Source organism: Macrotis lagotis, chromosome 1, assembly GCF_037893015.1.
Source record: "Macrotis lagotis isolate mMagLag1 chromosome 1, bilby.v1.9.chrom.fasta, whole genome shotgun sequence".
NCBI lineage: Eukaryota > Metazoa > Chordata > Mammalia > Peramelemorphia > Peramelidae > Macrotis > Macrotis lagotis.
Genome location: NC_133658.1, coordinates 868,475,287 through 868,494,180, shown reverse-complemented (window position 1 = coordinate 868,494,180; position 18,894 = coordinate 868,475,287). Strand labels below are relative to the sequence as shown.

Below are 18,894 nucleotides of genomic sequence, written 5' to 3'. Positions count from 1 at the left end.
GGGCTTCCTCTCATAGGTGTAGAGTAAAAAACTATAAAAGTATTAATAAATATTGGGGGTCAGACGTAGAAAGGTGTGATATCAGTATATAGGAAGGATGCCAGAAGTTCAAAAGATAGTCAGTAGCCCATGTACATGACATTTTCCTCTCCATCACATTGTATGCTTCCTACTTCTGTCCTCTTCCACGAGGGCTTCTTTCGTGGTGCCAGCTCCAAGATTCACGACAGCAGCCTAGGACAGCAGCCTGGTCCTAAGATACCAGCACTCCCAGGACCCTGAGGCCCAACACTGTTTACTAGAACTTCGGTCATTTCATTTATAATCTTGTACTTGATCCTAAAATTTTGGTTCATTCTAACTTTGCTCCAGTATTACCCAAGTCTGGGTATGGTTTCTATTTGAGTTTTCTCTCATTTTTTCATTATGGAAATTGGACTCATTGACAATTTCTTCCTCAAAGCTTATCTATCATTAAGTGCATTTTCAATAATCAAATACACTAAGTATTAGTATATAGGCCAATTCCCAAATTTTCAAACATCTTACTCAGGTTACTCAGGTTAGTTAATGAATAAGAAGAAATAGTGGAACCAACCAAAAAATTTAAAAAAATGTACTACCAATTAACAAGAGGTACAAAAAGCAGCATCTCAACCCCCAAACAATAGCACCACTTCCTCACCCTTTTCCATCCTACTCCCCTACATTGACCATTCTATCCTGAGGAATACCCTGGCCTCTTCCCTACTGCTCCCAAAATATGGTCAGCAGCACAGCACAGTAGAAAAAGCTTAGCATCCAAAACTAGATCTGGGTTCAAGCCACACCTGACTCCCACATCAAAGTATTTCTTACCCCTCAAAGTGTGGAAATATACCTAGCCTTTATCAGTCATGTGTGTGGTTAACCATACAGTGTTATATAGAATAGTGAGCTAAGATTCTTAAGATCCCTCCTTAAGTCTATTGTGCTCTTCCAGAAGAAACAAGAGATCTATTGGGATCAAATTTTAAGAGAGTAACTCCCACCAAAGCCACCAGCCTGAACACTAAGTCAAGAAGCATCTTTTACCAGAAAAAAAAAATAACCCTCTGTCCCACCCCCAATCACCAGCACAAACACTTTGAACATATAATGTTTTATTAAGAAAATTAAGCATTGTACAGGTATTTCAACACAGTTTGTATAGATATATAAACACTACCAAAAACTTCAAATTTTGTTGAATTTCCAACCAAATAGCTAGAGATATATGAATGACCCTACTCTACAGGCTTTCCCAATTACCGGAATGAGTATGCATGCCAGCCAAGCTACATTAGTACATGCTTTGGGCCACAGCCTAGCAGGGGCCTTATTAAAGATAACTGGATAATGTCACTACATTCAAATAGGATTCTACCTCCATTACTGTACAACTGCTTTACTGAGCAACCTGCCCATTACAAGGCACTAACAGAAAAGACTTACCAGGGCTCTTTTAATACAGTAAAACCTTTTATTTATGACAGAAATATATCACCTAATATTTAATCATTCTACAAAAATTCAGCAGCAGCAGGTTAAACCTAACAGAATAGTTTTGCAATTTCCATTTCAGGCAAAATGATGGGTCAGCAGACTGCATCATATGATCACAAAGTTTATTTGTCCTATATTAATGACTTTACTGCCCAATTACAGTGGTGAAGACCATCTGTCTGTGTGCAAGCATTTCACCCATGGCACATTGTTTTCAGATTTCCCATATTATCACCAGTTAGCCCTTTCCCCTGAGAGCATGCTTCCTCATCAGTAATACAGAGATGATGCTTCCTGCAATGTGTACTTCAGGGAGTCCCTTTAAGAAAAGCCCTATGGAAGTTGTCCAAGTGCTAGATCAACATAGGATATTTTTTCTGCCATAAGAGAACGCTTCCTTAACTGTGCAATGGTCTAATCTTATGTTTCTAGTAAGTTCTATGCATTTCAATATGGTTTTCTATCTGTTGATCTAAAACTATCTCAGAGGGGCAAAGGATACCTCATGCAAGCTATCCCCAGGGTCTCACAAGCTTCCCAATTACGACATACAGAGTCATAGAGTGGACCAAAAAGAGTCTGAGGACAGATGTGGAGTCACCAAGTCCCAAGAATGGATAGGAGGGTGAAAATCACAACACTGCCAGGACTCTCCCAAACCTCTCCCAAGGTTTCCATCCAAGGATTTCTCAAGACCTACTGAAATATGTCCTTAGAGCTAATGCCCAGATTAGTAAAGCGGGAATGAAAAGTCATCTCAGAGTAAGGAAGCTAGGGAGGATGAAGAAAATGCATTATGGCTATCCTACTGCAGTACCAAAAATAAGATTTTATTAGTATCAATATCAAAATCACCTCCATTGAAGTCTTCCTTTGAAGTAACATGGTAGTGTGGAAGTAACCTGGGTTCTTGAAGGCAATGCCAGGCAAAGTGCAAGCCCCAGAAGGTCCTGCCGAGCTGCAAAGACTGAGCACGGCCCAGCGGTGGACTGGGCGTCTGCCATCCAAGGACCCGCCTAGCTAAGTTCAGAGAGCCTCATTACCAGGTTAGCCGCAGGGTGGTGGTGAATGCGCCAATTCATGAAGACCATCTACTGAAGCATAAACAAGGTGCAATGTGCATTGGTGGAGACAGTACCCATAGCCATAAAATCATGGATACTCCAAACACTGACAGTGTGCCCCACCCAGCTCCAATCATGCTTGGACCTCACCCCTCCCCCACCTACTCAGGATTTTTATCCTTCCCCCCACTCCAACATCACCATAGATGTCCCAAGAAGAATGCAAAACAAAGGCTTTAATGTCCAAAGTTCCCCACCTGAAGACTTGAACAGGTTCCCCCCAAACACAATAGGATCAAAGGAAGTCAGAAACACAAAATAAAGGAGATGGTAATTACAGCCTTAGGAGAATTATCCTAAAGGAACAGGCCAAACCTGGCCGCAAAATTTTACAATGTTACAGTCAAATTGGGTGAAAATGCTTTAATCATGTTATTGCTAAAAAGGGAAGTAGTAAGCCTGTTTACACTTTCAAATCTATTTAAAAATTGACCCCCTCTCATTATTAATTCTAATACAACCCATAGTCATCATGTCTTGGGAGCATCCTAGAAAAGACAAGTTGTTTAGTTTGTGAAGTTGTGATACTATCTTTATAAAGTGTGTAAAATGCCTTCCAGATGTCAATATACTGTATGTCAGTTAATATTATTAGCAATTATAATCCCACCAATTTACCCCACTGAATTTCCACGATTTCTTCAGCTGTGGAATTACGTGTAATCTAGATGATTCACAAAACTTTCTCTAAATTCTAAATTTATAGTCCTATAAATTTCTGCTTCCAAAAATCCATGAAAAACTCAAACCTTCTGAAAGGTTTGACTGCAAATAACTAATTTCCCTGTCCAGTTTTAAAACCAATCTCTCAACGTGCTGGAGTTCCATTTGCAAGAAACTGTGATGAAAAATAAACAGTCATTAAAATAATGTAAAAGTGTGCCAAGTCATTCCATAGTTCACTTGAGTGAGTAGAGATCATCCACCTCCACCCCCATTCTGCCACTGTTTTAGGATGTTTGCCCTGAGGCCCATTAAGTTAAAAAGGCAAGTCCTAAGACATGTCAGTGGAAATGCTAGGATCAGAATTCTCTAATTCTGGTCTTAAGATTCCTATTCCTTATACATGCTTACCCCTCAGTTAAACTGCTTATTAGATTATAAATTTCTTGAAAACTGAGTACCCTACATATTTTTGTGAGTACTGACAAATATTTTATTCAAAAGTATCTAATATGTGACCCCTCACTAAATTTTTGCAGACTGTTGACTGCAAACAGTAAAGTGAGTATGAAAGTCTTCCTTTAAATAGGATTATTGAAATTTAAGATAACAGTATGTTAAGTCTCGTTTTTCTACAAGCCCCATGGAAACTACCCAATGTAAAGGGTTCGGGTATTTCCCCCACCCTTTGTGTCCCTTTACTGATCAAAAAATGAGAAAGAAAGTGCTCTTACCAACAACTCCATTGGTATCGTCCCCAGCGAACCCCACCTAGCAAGTCGACATCATGACATGTCAGGTCAGGGCAGCCTCAACCACGCTTCCCTGATAGTCAGGTGATAAAAGGAAGGAGTTAAAACAGGAAAAGTACACTTGCAGATTTCTGGATAACATCTGAAAAATGATTTTTTTTTTTAAAGATACAAACATAAACCACTCAGAGCTTCTGGTAACCTCCAAAATAAGAAAACCTCCTTTAAAAAAAAAATTTACAGCTATAACCATTTCAAGTTAAATCCAATCCTAATTAGACGTTCAGTTATTGGCCAACACCAAACTCATTTATGTATTATTTTGAAAGTTTAGTGTTTTCATTTTCAAAGTAAGAAGGCAGTGAAGTCAACTTCAAGTGTCAAGGTAGATGTCGTGCCTCATTTCATTCACAACTTAAGATTCTGGATTCTTAATAAAGCTGCAATCCAATTAACTAGGGCACATTAAAAACTACCTAATCCCTAAGTTAACAGAAGCTCCCCCTTTTAGAGAACATGGAAATACTTCTAAAGCCAAGTACTTTCTATAAGGCTTTTGGCTACTTATAAAAAAAGAAGCTCTTATTTAAGATCCCCAAGCTCATATTCCTAACTGGGTTGATTGTTGGCATTCTTAAAACAAAACAATAGGAATAGGCAATAAAATTGCTTCTTCAAAATTTCAAAAGGTCCTTTTCATAACTGACATAACATATCAATAATAGCCTTAGAGGAAGTATTTTTTAAAATGGGTTAAAAATATAATGAATGAACTTAGGCAGGCCACCCCAATGGGAAGAAGGCAAAAGATATAATGCACTTTGAGGAATACAATTATAACACTACCACAAAGCTATAGATTAGGAATGAAATTTTAGAACCCTGTATTTTTGAATCTAAATATGTAATTGATTTTGAAATACTTTGTTTGACCCATTCAACTTTTAAAAGATGAGGGTTCATCTTTGAGATCAATTTGTCTATTAAAGATTTTAAAGTCACATTAGAGAAAAGTTGAGTACAAACTACTGAAAGCAATGGGCTTTCATAGTGCAGATTAACCCCAACAAATTAAGAAAACTCAAAACAATATGCTGAAATACTTGCTAATTTCAGTAGTAGGAAATTAACTGCAGTAACATGATAAAATTATCATTCAGATCTTTTGTTTGAAACAATTTTTAGAATTAACTAGAAATCTGACAGTCTAATGAATATTTTTTGCTTTGTTTAAAAATTAAAATACCTTATAATATACATACATTGAAACAACTGCTATAAATGAGTGATCAAATAAAAATTAGCATTCTATTAATAAAGGGAGTTGTAGTCAATTTCAAGATATACAACAAAATCTGCCTCAGTATAAAGTAAAACCATTTACCAGATACACATTTTTTCCCCCTGCAGTGGATTCATGGTTAAAACTTAATTGAGCTGAGGGAGAAAAAGGATAAGGCAGCAAAGAACCAGGAAATCAAATTTTTCAGGACTCTTTCATCATATAATTTGCAATTTTAAAAAAATAAACTAATAATGAAAAGCCAAAATGACATTTTTCCTCATTCAACTTCCAGTGTCATAGGATTACATTTCATTATTACTGTGGTATCTTTGTGAAAACAATATAGATTTTCAAACTTTAGGTTTATTAACTTATGTATGGAATGCTGCTGTAGCATTAAGTGATAGAAACTCCCCCACAAAAAAGGGATGTCTCTAAGCGAAATATATCATGGTTACATTTTCCATAGAAATACTCACATGAATTACAAAAACAATTCAAACAGGCACCAGTCTTTAACCCACAGAACTGATCAGGGTTGAGGAAGGATGGCTGCCCTTTTAGTCTAACCACTTAAATAACTTGCATTTTACTGCAAGATGATTTGAGAAACAATGACTTTTTAAGTTTTGTTTTGTTTGAGAAACAACTTTTTCTGAATTCTATGCATGTTCCTAAATTTCCTTCAGACATACTTAACTGATGTCTAATTCTAATTAGAGAACACAAACAAGTTTGCAATTTATACAAGTTTGGAACCAAGCAATTTTGGAGGTTTCTTACTAGCCCCCCAAGGAGAAACAGGGCTTAATTCAACTCCAATTTAGAAGATTCATATGTCAACCATAAATATGTTCCAATTTTAAAATTAATATCTGAAGAGTATTTTAGAGTCTTTTCACATATCAAAAACAGGCACATTTATAAAAAATGTTCTACTGGAAGAAAAAAGGTAGTTTAATGAGATACTCAAATTAATCCAAAACTTTTACAAAATAAAATCAGGCCAAGTAATAGTTTTAAATATTCAGCATTGCAAACATAAAAAGAATATTAATTAAGGCCTGTTAAAAAAAAAAACTATGTTATCAGTATAATCTTTTGAGAAGGAAATGAGAAATATGTTTTCAGCAGCAAATATTAATTTTATTACTCCAAATCAAATTACAAGCCATGAAACCCAAGATGTGATCTTCCAAACTGACAAGATATAGTTTGGTTTTTATTTTCTTTTTGGAAGATTTTTGGTCTTCTACTATAATAATTATTTTTAAAAGACACCAAACAGCAACAAAAAGCAAAAGGAAGGTATATGTAGTCATTTATATTACTTTCACAATTCATTCATATTTATAAAACAAGCTTTAGAAATCTCTCGTGGTGTAAGAGGGGGAAGGCAGTAATTGTAATTTGAACAGAGGTCCAAATAGCATTTTGTCTGGCGAGTTCTTGTTGTTTTTAAACTTAGATCCTTCTGTTCCTCTCTTGGAAAGCAAAATATTCTTCTGAAGACTAAAAGTCACAGCTCCAAAGGTTAAACAGGGAAGAAGTGTCATGACACGGTGGCCAAAATAATTAAAAGGAAAAAAAAAAGGCTGTCAATCAAAAGTTAAAATTATGTCTAAAGAGAGGTCCATCATTGCCTTCTTAAAAGGCATTAAAATTCTGAGGCAAATTTACATGTTAAAAGGAAATTTTATTTCTCCCGGAAAACAAGTCTGATGACTAAATGAAATGCTAAATAATCAATCACATTCACAAAAGTTGAAGTAAAACTTTGGTCAGCAACTGACCCACAGTACTATTAATAACTATCATCCAGCAAACAAGCACTTCCAACCACAAATTATCCTTCAGAGCAAGAATGTGGGTCAGAAGAAATTGTAGGCCACTTCCCCAACTCTTGCTAGAACTTGCTAGAACTGCAAATTAATTCATGCCTGTGAAAATGTTCAAGAACTATTTGAACCTGGTTTTTAAAACAAAAGATAAAATTTCAAAAGAAGTGACTGTGAGAACACCAATTAATTGAGTTCCATGTGGAAAAATTCACAATTTGATCTAATCCTCAGACTAATATCCACAATGCTACTGTGATGGAATAGACAAGAAATTTTGCAAGAATTTGATCACTCACATAGGCAGTTATACTTTAAAAACAATATTCCTTGCAAGGATTACGAATGAAATAATGTTTTAGGACACAATTGAATTTGAAATAGGTAATGTTTTGAATAGATTTTTGAGTTTTATTGAAATCTTACATGAACAAGAAATTGGAAATACAATCACATCAAGGAACAAATTGCCACGGCTTTGACGTTGAAGCCAAACAAATTTTGAAGGGCAGATTTCAAAAAGGTGTGAAGTTATAACAATTTAAAAACACAGTTAACCTACTTCTAGGAATGCAAAACATACAATCATAGGTTATTTTCAATACAAGAAAACTGAAATTTGTTTGTTTTAATTTCTTAAAACTACTAAGACAAAGCACTAACTTGTACTTTTATTTACAGCATACTCATACTCCTATGTAATCTATCTCAAATCCAAAAAGAAAAGAAAAAAAGGAAACTGTCCAAAAACCAGAGGTTCTGCAAAAATCATGATTTAACAGTAAGCTCAGACTGCTGTGAAACTGCTAAAATGAAGCCTAAAACGATAAAAGCATTGTAAACCCCCAGAATAAGGGAACTCTGCAAGCCCAATAATGTCCAAGAGCATTTATGAAAAGAGAAAAATAAAAATAAAAAGACTTGAGTATATACACAATAGTGATTCTTCAGCCCAATACAAATGGCAGCAAATTGCTACTGAAAGATGAAACAGTTAAGCCAAATTTTTTTGAAGAATGTAGATCTATAGCCAATCAAATTTCGCCAATATCATTTTCAAGCCCTCACTTGTCTACTTCATTTCCACTGTTGCCCATAAGTATCCTGATAAAATTCCTGGTTGTCATTATTGTAGCCATAGTTACCAGAATAGTCGCCACCTTGCTGCAGCGGCTGCTGGGCGATGGGCTGGGAGCCCCAGTTCTGCTGGCTGTTGGTCTGACGGCGCTTGGAATCAGGCTGGTTGTACCCATCGGCCTTTCTCTTGCCTCCTACGTTGCCCCCACGGTTGCCCCGAGCTCCACGGGAACCACGGCCTCTCTGTGGCTGTGCAGGGCCCCCTCTCCCGCCCCGAGCTCCTCTTGGCGGTCCCAAAGGTGCCCCCCTCTGTGAATAGCCAGCTCTACCTCGTGGAGGTGGTGCTCCGCGCCCCCGTGGTGGTGGCGGAGCACCGCGCCCACCCCTTCCTCCTCCTCTTCCTCTTACTGCATAGCCATCGTCATAGCCATAGTAGGGGTCTTCATAGCCTCCACGATAGTCATGATAATCATAGCCATAGTAGTCATCATAATAATCTTCATAGCCATAGTAATCTGGGGGGTAACCATAAGCGCCTCTTCCCCCACCACGCCCCCGGCCTCTCAAAGGAGGTGGCATACGAGGTGGGGGATGGTAGTAATAATCTTCATACCTGGTGAGAAGAGAATACTCATTAGTTTGTTCTGGAAGACTCTTGGGGCCTTTCTGTTCTACTGAATCACTACCCAGGGGCCAAAGAATAAGCTCCTAAAACTTTGAATGGCCAGTCCTGATTATAGAACACAGTGGAGCAGACTCACGCAGTGCTTCTGGAGGCCTGTCGTGCAGCCTGGCGTTCTTTCCTTTTCTTGTCTGGAGGCTTGGCTAACACTATCTCAATTTCTTCCCCTTCTATTTCTTTCCCATTCATCTCATCCATGGCCTGCACAAAAATGGAAAAAAAAAATCTGGTCAATTTACTTTTAAAGAAATTTAACCATTTCATCCAATCAAATATTTAAGGATTAATGTGATGCCTGCTTCACATAGGCTGACTTTTTTGTTTCACATTTTAAAAAAATCTTTTTCACATCATGATGAGTAAAAGTAGAAAGCAAACTTAGTTATCTTTGGTGGTAAGCTCTAAAGAAGCTAACTACCATTTTGATCCATCCTTCCTTTACATCAATTTTTATTCAAAATTTCTACACTTAGTTTTTCCTATATTTTCCTCTATCTCTTTATATATTAAGGCAAATATTAAAATTCTTCATGGCTTATCAAAGCCATTCCCTAAAGGTCTTTTCCTTTATCTGCATTAAATCCAGGTCAACCTTAAGGAAATAGACTTTTGCTTTAACCTAAATTATATCCAAGTTAAAGGACTCTGCAAAAAAATGTAAAAAGCACTTCTCTCCCAAACCCACCCCTCTGATAACTAAGTACAAGCAGTCACTTCACTTCACAAATGAGAAGCTCAGAAAGGGCTGATGATCAGCCCAACAAGCAACGGTCTAAATATCACAACCCAGAATTGAACTGAAATCTCCTGCTCCAAAGCCCAGGGTGCCTAGTTACTTACCCTGCTGCTTGCAGATTGTTTCATGAAATAGAATGATGGCATTCCAAGAGCTTGGCTGGTCATACAAAGATGGTATATTTAATATATGGTCCTGGCTCACTTTCATTTTGAATACAAATGAATCGAACCACATCAATATAATTCAAGGGCCAATTGGCTCAAAGATTCTTATAAAATAAGTATAATATCTTCCCTTAATACAAACCTGGGATGGATTAGAATGTCCATTGGGGAACCTGGAGAATCACCTAAATAAATGCCCAGAAAATGGGGTTGTTGATTATGGAAGCCCATCTAATACACTTAAAATGGTTATACCCTAGGTCACCTTCACAATAAAGAATCTTTAGGAGCCAGAGTCCTTTTGAAGGTCAGAGCAAGGATGTTAATAAAATTCTCCCCATAGAGCATCTGTCAAATTTCTTCCACAATCTTACTTCTGGACCACTTAGGACTGAAGTCTAAATGAATCTACAAAACTTACTCACAGTGTTCTGGGGACAGGGTAAACAAAATGATAGACAAATTTTAATTCAAGGGTCTCTTCTTCTAAAGACCCTCCCACAGTCCTTACAGATATCAACTAGAAAGCAAGCCAATCTACCTAGTGCTGAGTTAAAACAGATGCAAAGGAACAGATTTGTTCAAAGTGAGCACACACGCAGACACACAACACACATGCATAGGCATACACACAGAGGTCAGACCTTGAAAATGAGTCCTGACCAGGGCAAACAGACTGATAGAGAAAGAAGCAATTTGGAAGAGATTTAGTCTCACTAGTTGAAACACAGTCTCCAAGAACCCTTAAATACAACCCTTAAGTACAATACAGCACTTTACAGGGTGTAGGCTAGAAATGATTAACTCCCAAATTTAAAGTTTGATAAATCCAGCTACTAGGTTTTTCTGGCACTATCTACTACCAAGAATAAAATGATAAAAAAACAAAAATCAAAAAACAACTGTCTAAATGAGCACCAAGCCCCAGTAAACTGCTGTGAAGGTTGCCATTTTATTCAGAAAGCTAAACCCCAGCTTCTTAATCAGACAAGTACATCTTCGATCCCAGCTTTCTATGAGTGTTCGAAGATGAGGGAACATAAAGTTTGTGGCACATGTTCAAAATTAAAGCTGCAGAAGAGCCCAATTACATAAACAATTTGTGGGAATACTGCTTCAATTTTTAATGTTTTGAATCACAGACTCAAGTTCCTTTCTTCTCCCATCACTGAGGATTCTAAGCCAGATAGGTTTTTACCCCAGATCGTTCTCCCCAAGAGTTAAGTACTAAGAAATCACAAGCCCCATGCTATACTGCTTAACATTTGTGATAAACAATCTTTTTTAAAAAAAAGGAAAAAAGAAGTTAAAGAACAATGGAAAGACAAATATACAGAACATCTCAGTACACAGTACTATCTGATGATACAAATTATATAAACTGAGGATTCCATACTATTTCTATATAAAGTCAAGAACAAGAAATACCTACCTTACATAATATCATTAAATGGTTCCATGAAAACATGATCTTGGATGAAACCATGTTCCAGGATCAGTCAGCTCCATAGGAGCAATGGTGATGCACACACAGCAAGTAAGCAATATGACAACATTAAGGAGACTGAAATTCAGGGTATTAATCTACTGGGGCTTAAGCACTAAGGGTTCGGGTCATCAGTGAATGACCACTCAATCACCACTCAGGTGAACCCTTAAGGCAGGTTTCCCAATGTTACAACGGGCTCTGATTATGATGTATTAACAATAGTGCAAAGTATCAGTCCAGGAAATATTATGCAGGTTAGAGCTGTAGAGTGACTGCTTTCTTTTTTACCCACAAAATGTTGAAGGCAGCAAACCACATGTGACTTGATATACTTACAACAGTGCTGAATTAGCGCTTCACAGTCCACTGGGACCAATTTTATAGATGGTGAAACAAGACTCCAGAAGGTGGCTTGCCTAAGATCACACAGCAAGTTACTAAGAGTCAAGAGTTACAAATTGGAGTTTCCATGAGTCCTTTGAGCTACATTTTACAAAGCACTGAAAAACTGAACTTTCAAAGTTCCACAAGTAAACCGAAATGCCACTAACCCAATGGAGAAACAGTACTCCTCTGAAAATGAGCTTCCTGGACTTCAAAGATCCCTTTCAAAACACATTAGGACACTAAACTTTGCATTTCTACCTTAACTGCTGCTCCCCGGTCTTCAAAGTGAACAAACGCATAATCTTTGAGCTTCTTCACTCTTTCTAGTTTTCCAAATTCAGAAAAAGATTTCTCCAATATTTCCTCTGTCACTGTAGTGGCCAAGTTTCTCACAAATAAAACTTTCACCTATTGAAAGAAAAATGTGCATGATTAGATACATGACTGAAATTCACTCTGAAAATGTGTGGAATACTGATTCCTCTGTTAAAAACACAAGCTATATATATTTTTACAACATAATTATGAAAAGTTACCTAGAAAGGAACAATGATCCTACAGACTGTTTTCAAGTATATTTTTGACTATTGTCCTCTTCCTCCCAGCTCCACTTCCTACCCTTTATTTCAAGCATATAACACTAATAAAGGACAGAATGACACTAGCCCAACTAAAGGGATACAAAAAGCAAAGTAGATTTTTTTTCCCTTTCCATGCTAGAAAAAGATTATAATTACAAAGAGTGAATGAATGTGGGAAAACACTGCTTAAGAATAAAAAGGAAAAATCTAACCCTTTGTCACCTCTAACCACTTTCATATTTGTTTCTTCTTATTTTACAATTACTTATGTTTAGGACTGAACTTTGTTAACAAACACATAGTCTCTGGATAGCTTATGATGTATTTTTTTGTCCTTCATTCTCAAAGAAGACCATGACATCAGGGAGGTGATGCCATGACAAGCACATGAATTGAATTTGAGTGAGGGGGTGCTGTGCTATGGCCCTAGCCTCACTTTCTCCTCCAGAGCCTATAGGTCCAGTGGCTAGATATGAATTAGGATGACTGGAAGTGGTCCTGGATGTGTGGCTGTCACTGGAGTCAGAAGACCAGTGTTCAGAAGTAGTTTCGGACACTTGACACTGGATAGCTACTACAAAGCCGATAAAAGAAAGAACAAAAAGGATGTTAAATGATAATTTAGTCAAAGGGGCAATATAGTGAGGTGACTAGAAGGGTCCAGTATCTTTGTGGATTTGAATCCCACCTCAGTCTTTTGTTAGCTATGTAGCCTTGACCAAGAGCCTCTAGGTTTCAGTTTCCTTATCTGCAAATTGAAAGGTTGGTATTCAATGACCTCTCAGATTTTTGCAGATCTACTTTTATTTTATGGCCCTGCCCCCTTCCACTGTTTACAAATGAAGAAATTAAAAACCTAAGGGGCTCCATAACTTGCATAAGATCACTTATCTAATTATAATAAAACCAAGGAATCAGCTTCTAAATTCAGTGCTCTTTAAGGAATTTTGTCCTTAAACAAAGCCAAAATCCAGTCATACATGGACCTTTTAAAAAATGTTATTAAGTTCCATATATGGCAATTTATAGCACAACTTCCTCTCCTTGTTGAATAAAGAGGCCTAGAAACACTCATTTATGTTCAACCTGTGTTTAAAGGAGAAACACTTGGAACACCTTTCAAGGAAGGGAAGTCTGACTGGAAGTTTCTGTAAAGAAAGTGGAAGGAGGGAAAAGAGGAGTGCCAGAGACCAATTAAGGTCCTTAGACATGGGAGAAGAGAGACAAGATTTTCCAAAACCCGGGGGAGAACTGTTGCCTCTGATAACTCAGAAGTAACTTACTCCCTGAGGGGATGATGGCTCCCAAAGAGAAAGTGGAAATACAGTCTATGATGAGAGGCATCTTTAGGGCTGAAGTTATGAATCTATGTATATGAAAACACTAGGGAATTTCTCAACATAAGAAGAAATTCTGAATACAGGTAGGTTCTGGAGAGGGCTTGACCAGTGAAAAATAATAGCTAAAGATGACCTAAGATATCAACAGTATGAATATTTACATCTCTTTGGCTTATGTATTTCCTCCTGCTCTTGTGTGATTTGTATTAATGAAGTCTTAATGAATGTTCCAGGGCATATTAATGCAACCTCCCAATTCAGAGAAAAAACTGGAGGTCATTTAACGTTGCCTCAAGGATACAAAGTGAGTTAGTGCTTAAAGAATGCAGGTCTCCTTTCCCATAGATCTATCTGGTCACTGTCCCCAGGAATTCTGCCAGCCAGGGCTAGGTTACATACCCAATGCTCCTACCTCCATCTCTACCCCAGAGGCCCCTGGAGTAGAATTACTTGATTCATGCAATCCCTTGGGAGAAGAGGACAGCCATCTTCACCAAATACCCACCATGGGCTCCAAAGCCAACCTAGCTGAAGCAGCAAGGCACTTGAGAAGAGATGGGGAACATCATAGGTCAGGGAGGTCAAACCACCACTATCTCTCCTCAGACCCCAATGAGAAAACTTAGGACCCAGACTCCAAGAGCCCTGGGGACAACAGTATTTTCAAATAGTGATCTAAGCTACCATCCTAAGATGCAAGCCTAGTAGAGATGTGATTAGTCGCAGTTACTAAAGATTCAGAAAACAAAGTTCTCATGACTCAAATCCTTGGCACTGTAAAAGGGATTACTGCAAGAAACTGATAGAATTTTATCAGTAGAAATAACATTAAATGAGAGGCATTCCCATCTTCTTTGCTGCTATACCCTAAAACCAAAGGACCTTTCTGCATGAGATGAAGCTGAAACTTTCTCCAGCTCCTGGAGATATGGGAACCTTACTCTTCTATCTAGATCTCCAGAATTTTGCACTTAATGTTTTTTTCATTCATTCAAAATGAGGAATTACTTCAGGACCCAAGAAAGCAAGGTTGGAGACAAGATTTTCCAAAACGAGGAGAACTGCTGCCTCTGATAACTCAGAAGTAACTTATTCCCTGAGGGGATGATGGTTCCCAAAGAGAAAAGGATGACCATCTCTTAAATCCTCAATACCCTATTAGCACCATCTTTGACCTGGCCATAGAATATTCCAAGATTCACACTTTAAATGACTTAATCCCAAAGTCTAAGCACCACATGCCAAGATACCACAATTCACATAGGAGAGCTGATGGGGCTGCATGCATGGGAAGTAGGAGAAAACAAGTAGCTTCTAGAGATAGGTCTTGAAAGGAAAATCTGATCTTACTGAATAGCAATGCTTTCCATCTCCATCTTTTTTCAAGGTGATCACTATCCTAAAAAGCACAAGAATCATAACTAGAAGAGACTTTAGAAGTCTTCTCAGGCCCCATTTACAGATAAGGGGAGCTGATGTTAAAAAAAAAAAAACAACCCAAATGCAAAGACCCAGTCCAAGGACTGGGGAATCACTCACTACCTGGATACTTAATGACCTAGATCAACAGAAAACATGAGCCAGAGCATACATCGCCAACTTGGCTCTTTCTTGGCTTCCTCAATCTCTCTATATAAAGTAGGCCCAGCATCTCAGTTCTCCCTCTGTCGACATTCACAGGGATAGCCAAGTTTGTGGCCTCTAAGAGAGTTCATTTAGGGTAAGGTACTGCTGTGGTGAATGGCTAGTAAGAACCAAGCCCTCACTGGTGTTCCTGGTACAACAATGCAGGCATTCTATGGTCTGCAGAAAGTAATCATAATCGATACAAATTTTTATATTTACCTTGGCCATAACCTCCGGATCTGGTTCTTCCACAGGGTCGGCCCACTCCACAGTCACAACATTGCCCCAGACTTTGACTTTCCCACTCATAAGCCTGCGCCGGGCTTGTGCTGCCGACTTGTGGTCTTCATACTCAAGGAAGCAGAACCCCCGATTCTTCTTTTTATCATCGGGTTGATGATAGAGAATAACGTCCACCAAACCCTCTGTTAAACCAACATCCAGAGAGATAAGCCAAAAGCATCCACCACACAGCTAGGGAGCTGACCTATGCTCTAAATCGACTCGCCCATGATCAAAAAGAAAAATCCGCCTGAAGAATTCTGCTATTACTGATTAAGTAAGTTCTTGATCCAAGAGAGACGAGAGAGAAAAGTCATAACCTGAAAGTAATCCTTTTCAATCAAGGGGTCCTGAAGTCAAAGCCAAAAAATTCCACCAAAGGTCAGGAATGATTCTGTATTCAACAATATCATTAACATTTGGAAAAGCCTTACACTTTGAAATCAAAATCATTTCCTGTCACTCCAAGCTAGAAACATAGAAATCACACAATTCTGTAATTGTTCTACAATGTGCTAAATTCTCTTCCTTCTTCACAATGACTCTTTACTTAGCCCTTTCTTCTCTGTCTGTCTACCTGTCCTCATCACAATGTCTGTATACCAGTAGTCCTGCCCTCCTTCCACCTGTGCAGACCACTGCTGATAAAGTAGCACTTAGCTGTGGCTGCTTCTCAAAGTCTTCTTTTGGATATCTTTTCTCCACAAAGTCTCACGTGTAACATCTTACTAATTAACAACAACAAAAAGAAACAGAAAAAGCCTATGGAAAATGTTAACTTTAATAGAAAAGAATGAACCAAAAAGAAAAGTCCTCCATCTTATGGGATGAAAAATTACATGAAGTTTAATAGGAGTACAGAAAGAGGGATTGAATTACCATGTACAGCTTGGAAACATGGGACTGAAACTGAATTAACCCAAAACAATTAATATGATCAAGGACTGTGTATGTTTTGAAAGAGGTTATGAGAACATGGCAGGCAGAGCTCAGACAAAAATCGCTTGAGAGGCACAAAGACATAAAAGAAATAAATTCCAAAAGTCCAACTGGAATAAAAGAATCTTAAAGGGTGATTTCCTAAGTGCAACAGATAATACTAATAATTGTGGAGAAAAGAAGAGAGTTTAGGAGATCAAGATATGGAGAATACCATAATGCCATATGCCATACACTAGAGTCCTCATCAATCCAAATGTGCTATTGAAAACTGACAAACAATTCACTGCCTCTTGACAGTCACCTCTACATGAGTTTGAATTCTAAGCCATTTATTTTATTTAAGGGCATGGATCGAAACTCTAAGCCTATTAAGTCCATCAACAGATTCACTCTGATCAAGAACCAAAGTTCATAATAGAAACTTTTTAATATCCTAAAATTTACATCATTATTTGGACCTACCAGATCAGAAAAAGCTGTCAAAGCACAGGGTAGGACATTCCCCAGGTAAGGAGCAGAGGTACTCAGGAGATAATCCCCTGCTATTTACAGCGCATTTACTAACAGTCTTAGCTCCTAAAAGTCATCAAAGGCCTAAGCACCACAAAAAAGCCTAACCACTGAACCTCATATACCACTCAGATTACCCTGGAGACAGCCACGGTCATCCCTAGAGGACAAAGCTATGCTCCAGCGTAGCTCTAAACTAAGTCAAACACTGAAAGACGTGGGAACTCTGTTCAGCACAATAACAAAAATTCCAAAGGACTCCCAAGGAAATGTCATCCACTGCCATTCTAAACACGCAGTGCGAAACATATTTTTTCTTTCTTTTAAAGGGAAGTAGGGTGGGTGGAGGGAGCAACATGGCTAATGTGGGAATGTTTTTCTTAACTATCCACATTTGTAACAGGTTTTGTTTTCCTTGCCTTATCATAATGGGTACTGGGAGAGGGAAGTGAGAATTTGGAGCTGAAAATAAAACAATTTAAAAAATGAATTCCTAAATCATGTCTCCACACAAAGATCTAGAAACTCAAAATGAACAATAAGGTGAAGGTAAAGATGTAATATTAAAAAACATCATTTCCCTACTGTTTAGAGTGCTTCTATTTTATCTAGAGCAACTTATCAGTTCTTGGGAAGTCTAGACACTTAATTTCAACCACAAATTCCTTTAAGAATTCCAATATCTCCTATGTTGAAATGAGACAGAACATGCAGTAAAAAAAAAAAAAAGACCTGGCTCCTAGAGAATGCAAGCAATTTGCACAGACTAAGTATCAAGTGAGCAGTAAGCAATTATCTAGTAGGGTAATATTAAAGCAAGGGTGAGGTTCCAACAAATTCTGATCTAGATCTTGAAAATGAAAAGCAAAAATTACAATGATTAAGGCAAACAATCACTTAATTTTGTGCATTTTCAAAGACAAAAAAAGAAAAATAATTAACTCATACTGTCATTCTGGAATGTAAATTCCTTAGAAGTAGAGCCTATTACACTGGCATCTGGCACACTGTGGCTCTTTAATAAAGGCTTACTGATAAATTAGAAATGGTTCCAAAAATGAAGAAAGAAATAAAAGAGCATTTCACTTATTAGTTGTTCTTCTTTTGAATGTATATATGTTTGCCCTAAATGACTTATCTGCATATATATGTATATATAAAAAGTATCCCTCTTCAGGAGCCATGATGATATTCTAATTCTGATTGAAAAACAGAAAACTGTGGCTGAAATGCAGTGCCAATAATACAAGTGAGCCATTTAAAAGATTTTCCAGTCTGGGCTATTTTTAGTAGGGTACCAAAGAAAAATGTGGAATCTCTCTCCCTACAGATCCTAAACATCTGTTAAACATAATAGACATAATTTTGCTGAGATGCAAGAGATGAACTAGGTCAATTATTCATGTGTTCTAGTATCATAAACTCACAGCAAAACCCCTGGAACTCTGTGTTCAATGTATTTTAAATGGAATCGAGGCAGGAAGGACACAGATAGCCAGTCCAGTCCCACAACATAGCTCCCTTGGCATAAAGTTCCAGGTTCTAACTCACTCAGGGAAAAGTTAACGCTTGTCAGGTCAAAGGATACTTGGCCTCAAAGCATCTAACATTCAGAGGCTCAATTTCTCCAGAGTTCAATGTAATTTTAGTCCTGTTCTGATCTGCAGCAAAATCATCAGAGCTAAGTTGAGTTTTACTAAACAGTGTCAGAGTAACTTACAAATGTGGATAAATGAGGTTACTGATGTTTAAGTGCCAAATTGAAATCAAGTCAGTTAAAAGCTAAGCAGAAAAAAGGGGATATTTAAAAAATTGATCAAGGAGAAGGAAAACAAGATCACTTTTTTGTGCAATTCTGACTTCAAAGACTAAGGCAATGTCAAGCTTCC

General features: G+C 37.7%; 1 protein-coding gene across 7 annotated transcripts in view; it reads right to left on the bottom strand.

Moving 5' to 3' along the window:
* Positions 1-1,125: 1,125 nt before the first annotated feature.
* The window catches only part of HNRNPR (heterogeneous nuclear ribonucleoprotein R), a 33,932-nt gene continuing 16,163 nt past the window's right edge, over positions 1,126-18,894 (bottom strand). For 3 of the 7 annotated variants that reach the window (XM_074218160.1, XM_074218159.1, XM_074218163.1), the window contains 4 exons: positions 15,491-15,706; positions 11,983-12,132; positions 9,025-9,146; positions 7,577-8,876 (listed from right to left, as the gene is read on the bottom strand). In XM_074218160.1, the coding sequence (XP_074074261.1) occupies positions 8,264-8,876; positions 9,025-9,146; positions 11,983-12,132; positions 15,491-15,706 (1,101 nt within the window). In that variant the 3' untranslated portion in view covers positions 7,577-8,263. Of the gene's footprint in view, positions 4,137-7,576; positions 8,877-9,024; positions 9,147-11,982; positions 12,133-15,490; positions 15,707-18,894 lie in introns of those variants that run through there. The other 4 variants (XR_012474559.1, XR_012474560.1, XM_074218162.1 and 1 more) reach the window with 4 other exon arrangements.